This window comes from Anopheles bellator, chromosome 2 (assembly GCF_943735745.2).
Source record: "Anopheles bellator chromosome 2, idAnoBellAS_SP24_06.2, whole genome shotgun sequence".
Classification (NCBI taxonomy): Eukaryota; Metazoa; Arthropoda; class Insecta; order Diptera; family Culicidae; genus Anopheles; species Anopheles bellator.
Window position 1 is genome coordinate 11,931,529 of NC_071286.1, and position 10,904 is coordinate 11,942,432.

Here is a 10,904-nt window from a genome sequence, read left to right on the forward strand (position 1 = left end):
CCTAGTGACCACATCTCTCGTCTGCATCGTGGTAACACCGTGTACCTTGCCTGCTATTCCGGAGTGCAGGCCTGTCTGGACGACGCCACTGAGTACGTTCAATCTACCTTCGTAAATCCTTCGTACAAAGTTCCCGAAGAGGCACAAGCGGTGGTGTTCTGTGCCCTACACAAGCATCGATTACTCGTAGAATCGGACTACCAAATTACATGGTTCGAGAATCAATTTTTAGCCCAGGACAGTTCCGAGCTCGATGTAGAAATGATTAACCGCTACTTGACCAGTGTCGGTTGTTCACGAAACGAAACCATTCTGGAGTACTTCCTGTCGCTCACGAACTTTAACTATCCGGGGCTTCCAATTACGGCCGCCATGAAAAGTCAAATTTATGTCGGCCTTGCTAACGGTGGTTCCACCGCCCGTATGGCTGCGCTGCGGTATTTGAATGAGCATTTCTCCACCGTTACCTATTTACTACCCAACGTGGGGCCCATCTTCACCGAACTGGGCAATCGCATCAATGTTCAATCGGAACGTGCCCTCGTAAGTAGATGACCCCATTGTCTCCTCCGAACCCCTGCGCTAATTATCCATTTCTTCGGCACAGCTTCAAGAAATCGTAACAAAGTACGGACACACCTTGGCTGCTGCAGCGAAAGAGGCCGCTGATCAAGCTCTCGTGCAAGCGGATCAAAACATTCGCTGGATGCAAAAGTACGCCCCGACCGTGACCACTTGGCTAACTGAAGCAATGTACGAGGGAACTACGACGAAACCACAGGGTGGCGGTGCCGGTCGCACGTGGAGTACCCAGACCCTAGCGGTGACTGGACTAGTTTTGATCGCTATGAATACGTTGGCACAGTTCGCCTAAATGAAGGAGTGCTGGTAATGTTCACTGGAGTGACCACCTTTGGGTGAGTTCGTTCCTTTTATTGTAGTCATCATCCACTATAGAAAGTAATTGGTGCTCCAATAAAGCGATAGTAAGCAACCGTTACGGTTGCTGAATAGCGACCGCGATCACGTTCTTGATCCAGTAGTAGTACTCGCTCATCCGTTGGTACACATCGTAGGCCTGCGCGTAGTTGTCTTCTTCGCTATCGTCAGCTCGGACCACAGACGTCCTACTAGCACCGAACAAGCCCACCAGGTACGGGACAACCTTTCTTTGCTCGTTCTTGGCGCCGAGTACTGCTTGCCCAAAGTTGCTGATCAGTGCACTTCCTGCGTCGCAATTCAGCTGCTTGTAGCCCTGGTAGTACATCTTGTCCTGCTGTACGCACAACTGCATGGAAGTGATGTTCGCCGAAAACTTTCGCTGACATTCGTGGGTAAACATTGGAAAGCGGAACTGGTTCGTAAACTCTGCACTCCCGTACACTTCCTCCAGCCGCAACGGAGTGTGGCTGTGGTCATTCCACAGACAAGCAGGGATGGTTCCATTGTCGATCGCGAGCGGTCTCTGCAGCTTGAGGAGCACCAGGTTGTAGTGCGTGGGTTCGCCCGTGTACTCGGGATGGACGAAGGCACTCTGGACGGGGACATACTGGTGACTGAAATTGCCCGCCACAACGGTGACATTTTCCTTCGCCAAGCTTCGGTGACACCCGGCCGTCGTGAGGACAAACTGTTTGGCCACTATCGTACCATTACACGAGCCCTTGTTACCGTCGTGAATGCGGACCTGTGGAGTGTAGGGTGACGTGAAGATCGCTCTGCGCAACAAAAGTGTCTCATTCGCTACTCACGGCGTATGGAAAGCTGGCGTCACCTCTTCCGAAGCGGGACTTATTTTGTCTGAACTCATGGTACAGGTTTGGGCAGTCCTCCAGCTCGCTGATCGTCTGCGAAAGCACTGCACTTTGACTTTCGTCGCGCAGCAGATTCTCGTCGGAACAGCACACCACCATACCGGTTCGTTTGCCGGGCGAACAGTTCGGCGAAGGCATTACAACCTTGCCCTCCTGAGCTTCCCTGTCGCGCACGGGGCATTGCTTCACGGAGACGCACGTGCCATTTACACCATTCTCATCCTGACACCGATCGCCGTAGTAGCCGGTTTGGTCCTCGTACCGTACTGTGTGGCGTTTGCAAACAACAATTTCACAATCGGGAATAGGGCAGCGGGTCTAGTAAACCGAAAGCTTACCTTTCGAAGCAAAGATCACACTGTCGATCCACTGCACGTACGGTGCGATCTTTGTGAAAACGGTCGGCCAATTGAAGCCACAGTTTTCGCCCTGGCTGTTGATGGCAAAGATGTACTCGTAGAACCGATCGTACGTGTACAGGGACCGGGACATCGCTGATCCGATGCTGTTGTGACAACTACCTGGGGCTAGTGCCGTGGGAAACCCAGCACAAACCTTGTGTGGTTCCACCTTGCTGGGGCACTCCTTGTATAGATCGGCCACGCCGTAACATTGCTTGGTCCTGCGGTCTACGGCGATCGTTTCATTGAACGGGGTGTAGCCGTTGGTTTGGAACTCCTCGACCGGAAACTTGTCGTGGGTCCAGATGCAGGCGGGCATGAATTTTGGAGTGAAACTAAACAAAACATAACAGAATGACTAACGAATGCTAACCAAATCCGACGCGATCTACTTACTCATGAACGGGTTTGGCCAATTCCAGCAAAGCGATGTCGTTTGCCAATGTAACCGCATCGAACTCGGGGTGATAGTGCACCTTGCTGGCGCGGGCCCGACTGAAGCCCTCGTTCCTCGAGGGGTACGAATAAATTTGAGCCATCTCCACTTCGAACGTTTGTCTAAATCATAGGGAGGGATCCTCAATCGGTATCGACTGTCGGTTCATCGAGCAACAACTTACCCCTTGTGCTGTTTCAAACAGTTCGCTGCCGTTAGGATAAACTTGGGTCCGATCAGAGAGCCGTAGCAGTGGCGCTTGGACGTCTTCTGCGCGCCGTCGGGAACGATACGCACTTTGTACATATCCAGAATCGTGCTGGAGAACCGTCCCTTTGAGTACTGCACAGTCTGATAGGTATCTGACCGGGAAACCATCGAATCTTCGTATTCGCGCCACTGGCCATACTTTGAAACGCATTCTTGCGAAAGCAATACAGATGGAAACGTTTACGCTGGGCTCAGTAGGCGGCCTGTCATGCTCTTGGCAAATACTTACCACTAGTTGATATCTTGTTTTTAGTTACTCTCCCCATCCAGTCGAGGTATTTTGAGACCGGAACGGATAAGCCTGCCTCGTCCTGACCAAAGCTAAGCACGAACGGGTGCATACGGTAGTCAGCAATGGCACGCGTTTGAAGAATCGCCTTACTCTTCAGCAGCTCATCGAGACATTTTTTACGATTTTGAAACGAGCACTTTGTTTCCTCCACACCCAAGGTACCGTTCGGGGTGGCAAAGATTTGTTGAAGCTTTTCGAAGCCATGCTCGAATGGAACATCCCAGAAGCATGCCGGGACGGCTAGTCTGGTGCATCTGTAGAGATCCAAAGATGAGTAGTTGTTAGCGTTGAATGACGACTGGAAGTTTGCTTGACGATGGCTTCTGCGATCCTTGACGTACTCGATCGAGGAGTTTAGCCGAAGCAGCGTTACGTTGATGTCCGGGTTTGGAAACGCTTCTGCCACCTCGATTGCGGCTAAGGTATCGTTCGTGAGCTTAACCACGGGCGGATCGTTCTCGTCGACACATTCCGTTTTCGTTAGAACATGATTCTCGTCGACAATGATCCCGACGCAGCCCGTCTCCCCGGTCTGCACTCTCACTGTGTGGCTGTACGTTTTGTCGACATATGGTTCGGAAAAGATAGAACTTGCCAGCGCATAACCTCCGTACGAGTAAATGGTGAATGGACAGTCTAGAAAGAGAACATTAAGTTTAAGTATAGTGCAATAATTGCAATAATAACTCGTATTGGAAACTGCGGCTTCGAATGGGCTTCCCTAGGGTTCTCTGGGGTTCCCAACTGAGCAACGCACAAGAACTGGTGCACAACACTCGCCTGTATGAGGCACAAGATTGAAACACTGATTAGTTCTCTTGATGTAACCGTGAGCTGAGAACGCCCATCGGCAGTAGCGGAGTAAAATATTGTCTTGTTCTTACCACGAACACTGCGTTCCTCATTCGGCATCAACGGGTCCGGGACGTCCAGTAAGGGGGTTCGGTGGGGGAAAAGGCTCGCACTGCCTGTTAAAGGTAAGTCATTAGAAAAAAGTGATTCACTAGTCGCCACGTCGGGTCACGACTTCTAACCTGCATCAAAACAACAGCTGATCACGAGTGCCAGGAATCCTACCACTTCGGAGCGATACGAAGCCATCGCGAACTACGGCAAGCTAAAGCCGATCGCTTCAATAACTTTTCACACGCGCAGCCCACTGGGTGATCGGTCGGCCTGTCGATCCGCACTGTGGTGAATTCCGCGCTCGGCAGTTTCTTTTACCGACTGGCGAGATTCAGCGATCACGGTGCGCTGGGAAATTCCCAGCTCTCTCTGGCCTCATCGGTGTGCGACTCTGATAGCACCGACACGGTATGCAAACCGCTCACTACCACGGGCAAGTTTCCGGCAAGGGCCAAGATCAAGAGCGCACGAGCAACAGACGCTTGCTGATCCTCGATAACCAGATCACGAACTGTGTGTGAGTTGTGAGCCGAGCATTGGGGCAGCTCATACTAAAGCCTGACCACAAAAACCAGTTTGGGACCTCACGTAGCTAGTGCGGCGTTGTGGAGCGAACCAATGGATGAAAGCTTTTCGGATTGAACCAACCCACCAGCGATCGGTAGCCGCGGGAGGTGACAAACGCAAATTTCGGGAAACCCCTTCAACAGGGAATAGCCCAGAAAGTAAAACAACGACCTGTTTCAGTGTGCCTTATCATAAGCGGAATGTAACCGAAAGAAGCAAATACAAAACGCATAAAGAGACCGGTGATCGTGCATCGAAGACCAGTTAGACGTCCTGCTCCTGCGACATCATGTAGAGCTGACTTTTGACCCACGCATAGTACTCGCTAACCCGCGTGTAAATGGCCGGCTTGCTCTGGGCGCACTGGGCCCCTTTGCTGTATATTCCGACCACGTACGTTACCGGCCTCCAGTCGGAGCTCATGTACACGGTACTGAACATTCCCGTGCCGGACTCGGCGCACGACGAGGGTACCTCGTCACACGAGTGAACGTCCGTGTCCGGGAGGACACAGGTTTCGGTTAGCGTGAGGTTGCGGTAGTACTTCAACCGGCAGCCCACGTAATACAGCGGATTGACAACGTTAACGGTGACCTCGTCCACGGCGGCACTGTATCCCGTCGAGATTAGCTTCGTCGGCATCCGGTCGCTGTCGGGCCACATGCAGGCCGGCACGCTGTATTCCGTCACCAGAATCGGTACATCGACGCGGATGATGGCTATGTTGTAGTAGCTGGACGAATGATCAAACAGCGGGTGCACTGAGGTCTCTACAATGTTCCGCACCTGCACCACCCCATCGCCCGATCCGGTGACACCAACTTTGATGGTGCTTTTGTGCGGCTTAATTCTGCGGAACAAAAAATGGTTTCGATGCTGAGTGGTCCCTAGTTGGCCGCCAAACCATCAAACGGTACTTACTGCAGCACACACTGGGCCGCCGTTAGGACAAAGTGTTGAGCCACGAGAGTTCCGGTGCACACCACTTTATGATCTTCGTTTTGGATAAGGGCAAGCTGCGCGTGTAGCTGCTGTTCCTTGGTGGTCCTGCGGTACGCCTCGTACAGTTCGTGGCAGTGCTCGATTTCGTTGGCGATGACCTCTAGCTGGTGGCGGTTGCTCTCCGATTTCAGCATATTCTCGGTTGTGCAGCAGTGGAGCATATCGCCTTGATCGAACCCGCACTGCTCGATCGAGGTCACGTTGCGCGTCTTGTTCTTCAGGCCCGCCAAAAACTTGGGGCACGACTCGAGCCGCAAACAGACACCGTCCTTATCATCCTTCGTGATACACTTTTCACCCAGGCCGGGGTTGGGGATGGAAAACAAGATTCGGTCGCTGGCAATCACCTCCCGAATCCAGCCGGCGTAGCTGGCGACGGGCACCAGTTGGTGCTGCTCGTCGCAAAACAGCCCCACCAGCATCGGGTGCATCGAGTACCGATCCAAGTCTCGGATCTGCAGGATGCTGCTCGATGGTTTCTGAAATTGCCGGGCCAACGGAGAACGGGGACGTATTATCGTCGACCAAACATAGCTCGCTCGCTCGCATGCAAATGAAGTATTGGCCAGCGGCGAACGATAAATCTTACCCGTTGACACCACTGCGTGAACGTTTTTTCCAAACAAACGGCTTGCGTCGACGCCGAGCAAACAGTGGTGTTTTGAATCATCTTATTCAACGTGGCATCTAATGGATGGATGGAAAAGCAAACAATAGGGGGAAAAAATCGCCAAAACAACCCATAGGCACGATTCTTGGAGTTACGACCTTACCGTAAGCGATCTCCTGAACTTTGGCATACGAAACGAGACCGTTTTTCGGCCACAGGCAGGCAGCGGTATTGTCGTACGGTAAACTAAAAGACGTAAATGGGCAGATTAACGGCCGAGAATGGCACCCACGGTTTGGATCACTACCTACCTGGTGCTGCCATTGATTCGCAGCAAAATCGGCACATTATCGGCGCCAACGTGAAGCTCCTTGTAGTTGGGATACACCAGTCGTTCGACCACGGATACGTTGAAACTGGACACGAGGCGCACCTGCGACAGCTTCCAATCGTCCGGTACGCAGCCGGCGGTCGTGAGAATGTAGTACTCGTTGACCAGCACCCCCAGGCAAATGGAGCCATTCTTCGAAATTTGCGCCACATGACAGTAGTCCGAGTAGACGGATCGCAAGTAGCTGAAAGGGCATTCTGAATCGAAAAGGAAAACAGTTTAAGGATCCGTTTGACCTGCCACCATCCCGCCCCATCATGCTTACCATCGATTTCGATGTGCTCGTAGGTCATGAAGTGATTGCGAAAATCGTGCAACATTGATCGACCGTCATATTCCTGGTGATCAGCTAATCGTGGGGGAGAAAAGTTCTGTTCTAACAGTTGCGCTTGCACAATCATCCGCAATACTTACGTCCCGCAGCGACGGCGACGAATAGTAAAACAAGTTGTAATGCCGTCAACCGATTCATGTTCCTCCGAGGGTGGCTCGTGCGTGGCTTAAAGAAACGTGTTTCTCCGTCGGTCGTTCGCGTAAAACTGAAAACAGAAACCACTTTTGGGCCGGTCGATACCTCCCGCCGGGCCAGTGGAACCGACCGGCGCTGCGTTTCAATCTACTCATTCTGCCCACGTTCAGCTTCTGATTTCTTCTGTGAATCCCGGACAGTTTTTTATTTTGTTTTCCTTCGGTTACTGCCGCGATCACACGGTCACAGGATGAGTTGTTAAACCTGAAACCTGAACCTTGGAAACTGGTAATCGTTAGCCATTTTAAGGTTAACTACTCATAAAAATTCTAACTATAAATAATGAAATGATTAGAGCAATTTTGACATCATGCGGTAAGCCATTCAAACGGTTAATCCGAATACAGATCACAAAATGTTTATTTGGGTAGTGTTCTAGAATAGAGTCTTTTTCAGAGAGTTCAAACCAAGCAATGGTGCACTACGACTGTTGACATACTATTTAAATATTTCTAAGTATTCGTAGTACATTCAGAACGCTGCTTCTTCAACACTAACAGAATTGGATCGTTGTTGTCCAAAAAGCTCAAAGGGTTGAGTTGTCACGCGATTCGTTTTTACCGGATCGTTTGGATTGTTTTCCGATTCCTTTTTGCTTCAACCTAAGATTACTGTAGTAAAATTTCTGTGGGTAACAAATTTCAGAACACACCATGCAGTTGGTGACGACGGAAAGAGTTCTTGGAATTCCATAAACGCAATTGGCGGCGGCCAAAAATCTATCGGCATAACCTGCTATTACGGTAGTCTTATTGCAACCCCATGTGGCGCGTTGCGCGCGTACCACACGCGAGCGCGAGTAATGGTGGAACACAATCCGCGCACACAGTCACGCGCTTAGAAGCGCGTGTTTTATATTGAACCGGCTTCTTTTTTCGTCCCATCGACCTTGGCGCCGGCATGGGCCGATCGCTGTGTGTGTGGTTGGCAAATACATACAAAAGGGTGAGCATCGTGCGTTATGTTCGGCTCCCGCGTTGATTTAGTCTTATCAATTGCGCGAAGCACATTTCGCGATTGAACAGCCGCTAGCGTCGCCAGACCGCGCATAGTTAGTTGAAAAGTAACAGTCCTGGTCAGCGGTTGTGCCTTCCTCTATTCGTGTACCCCGTGCCCCCCCCACAGTGTGTCCCGGTGTAAGATGTATGCTCAGAACGGTTCCGAAGGTGGTGGTCCGGCGGAGAACGTGCGTGCCGTCGACTTTCGCTCCGATACGGTTAGCGTGCCAACACCGAGCATGCGCCGAGCCATCTTCGAGGCAACCGTCGGAGACGACGTCTACGGCGAAGATCCGACCGTGCGGAAGCTGGAGCAACGATCGGCCGCCCTGTTCGGCAAGGAGGCCGCCCTATTTGTTCCGTCCGGTACAATGGCCAATCTGCTGGCAAGTACGTAGCGACATTACGGCTGATTAGCCAATGATTGCAGAAAAAGAGCCGCAGGATGTTTGCTTTGCACTCTTGTGTTCCGTTTCTTAAACCATCAGTTTTTATTGCCATTTGCTCTATAAAGCAAACATTACGTCCGTGTTGGTACTCTTTGAACAATAGCTTCCCACGCCAATCACTATCTTCCAATTGCCATCAATTAATGTTGATAAATGATCGGCGCAAAAGCAATGTTGGTAAAGGGCCGACATTTTCCTGTCGTGGCATAAAAATGTGATCGCTGGAAACGTAACGACCACGCGTCAAACTCAACAAATTTACATATTCAATTGTGCAAACCCCAAAATTATTTTTTTTCTCTTTTTCCCCATTCGTGTGTCTTCTCACTCAATCAGTTATGGTCCACTGTTCGCGCCGGGGAACCGAAGCCATCGTCGGCGATCTGGCGCACGGGTTTCTCTACGAGCAAGGAGGCGCGTCCCAGTTTGCCGGGGTGCTGCTGAGCACCATCCGCAACAATCCGGACGGGACGTTCTGTTTAAACGAGCTGGCCACGAAATTTCGGGGCTACGACGTTCACGAGCCTAATACCGTGCTCGTGATGGTTGAAAACACGCACAACATTTGTGGCGGTAAAGTCGTCCCGCTCGAGTGGCTCGAGAAGTTGTCGAAAATTTGCGTGGAAAAGGGTGCCAAAGTGCACATGGATGGCGCTCGCGTTTTCAACGCCGCCGCATACATGGATGTACCCGTGTCGCGTATCGTACGTGATGTCGATTCGGTGTGCTTCTGCTTGAGCAAGGGCTTGGCATGTCCGGTCGGGTCGGTGCTTTTGGGCACGGCAGAATTTATTAAGGAGTATGTACCCAAGGACATTGAAAGCCACGTATGGTCGTATTTCACATTTGCACATTTCGTTCCATCTTTCGCCATTCTAGGGCACACCGTTTGCGGAAGGCACTGGGTGGTGGTATGCGGCAGGTTGGATTCTTGGCCGCAGCCGGACTCTGCGCATTGGACGAGATCGTTCCGAAGCTGAAAGATGATCACGCACGCACCAGACGCGTGGCGGAAGCAATCGATCAAATGAAAAGTCCCATTTTCAAAGTAGATTTGGCCAATCTGCACACCAACATTCTGCTGATTCGTATCCTCAACAAGCAAATACACTCGAGCGACCTGTCGCACCGGCTGGCCACAGTCCATCCGGAAGAAATTGCCGCTGGCGTTGTCGATTCGCAGGGCAACGGAATAGCCGTGAAGCTGAGTGCCCGTGATTGGACCTTTGCCCGCATCGTCATCTACACCAATATTACCGACGAGGAGGTGGAGCTAGCTATAAAGAAAATTCAATTTGTGTTCAAGGAATATGAAAAAAATGTGTAAGGCCATTCTGGAGCGAGTAGCGAAAAGCAACTTCGCTGTTGTTTAGAAATAAAACCTTATTTCTGTGGCGATCCCACTAGCAGCAGGAATAACAGTTTCATCGAACAGCTAACAAAACGTAACAACTGAGTTGAAGTTACGCTAATCTCGAAAGAAACGTTATAATAGAATGTGTGGAGAGACTTGCGGAAACGGTCAGCCAAACGGAGGTGTAGAAAATCATCATTTCAGATTGTTTCAATAAGAATTAGAACATTCAAAGTAAAAGTTTTTGGAAATAACTACCCCAGAACGACCCTTTTTTAATGTTTCTTTTTAATTAATGTGTATAACATACCTAAACATAATGTATAACATATTATACAATATTTAATTATGTATAATGAAATTAGCGTAATTTAATTATGGATTAATTAGGTTATTGACGTTATCGGCCCTTGTTGTAAATTAACAATTGCGTGAGACAGTCAGGACATTTATGATGTTTGCCTGCCAATTATCGTATGCTTCCTCAGACCGTTGTATGCCGAATGAAATGTTTTACTACATACTTCGCAGGTAAATGACTTGTTGGCGAAGCCACAGGGACAGTAACGAGACTAGGTCTTGTTGTGTATTTTCATATGGTGCCAACGGTTGGAGGTAGTTTTGAATGCTTTACCGCATACATCACACTTGAAAGGCTTTTCGCCGGTGTGAGAGCGCATATGAATCTTCAGTTTGAATAAGTGCGCAAATCCAGCGGTGCAGTGTGTGCACTGATGTTGCTTGACCTCATTGTGCACATTCAAATGCAGTTTCAGATGTTGTGGCGAGCGATAACCTTTGGAACAGACGTCGCACTTAAAAGGTTTTTCACCGGTGTGAGTGCGGATATGAATCTGAAGGCTGTCTGACCGCGCGAAGCTGGCC

General features: G+C 50.3%; 3 protein-coding genes across 3 annotated transcripts in view; 2 read left to right on the plus strand and 1 right to left on the minus strand.

The window, feature by feature from the left end:
• Nucleotides 1–989, plus strand: part of LOC131206992 (puromycin-sensitive aminopeptidase-like) — a 2,816-nt gene extending 1,827 nt beyond the window's left edge. Inside the window, exons 6-7 of the mRNA XM_058199599.1 lie at nt 6–543; nt 608–989. Coding sequence (XP_058055582.1) covers nt 6–543; nt 608–874 — 805 coding nt within the window. The 3' untranslated portion in view covers nt 875–989. The remainder of the gene's footprint in view (nt 1–5; nt 544–607) is intronic.
• LOC131206993 (uncharacterized) lies at nt 903–7,335 on the minus strand. Its single transcript, XM_058199600.1, has 16 exons — nt 7,104–7,335; nt 6,955–7,038; nt 6,610–6,886; nt 6,462–6,544; nt 6,278–6,375; nt 5,608–6,167; nt 4,957–5,536; nt 4,248–4,320; nt 4,098–4,181; nt 3,555–3,849; nt 3,151–3,467; nt 2,836–3,073; nt 2,612–2,773; nt 2,153–2,550; nt 1,752–2,080; nt 903–1,687 (listed from the first exon to the last, which is right to left on the minus strand). Exons 1-16 carry the CDS (start codon nt 7,159–7,161, stop codon nt 998–1,000), a joined length of 4,326 nt encoding a protein of 1,441 aa, XP_058055583.1. The 5' UTR covers nt 7,162–7,335; the 3' UTR covers nt 903–997.
• Nucleotides 7,336–8,286: 951 nt separating this feature from the next.
• LOC131209597 (uncharacterized) lies at nt 8,287–10,161 on the plus strand. Its single transcript, XM_058202697.1, has 3 exons — nt 8,287–8,606; nt 9,002–9,464; nt 9,545–10,161. Exons 1-3 carry the CDS (start codon nt 8,360–8,362, stop codon nt 9,990–9,992), a joined length of 1,158 nt encoding a protein of 385 aa, XP_058058680.1. The 5' UTR covers nt 8,287–8,359; the 3' UTR covers nt 9,993–10,161.
• Nucleotides 10,162–10,904: the final 743 nt, after the last annotated feature.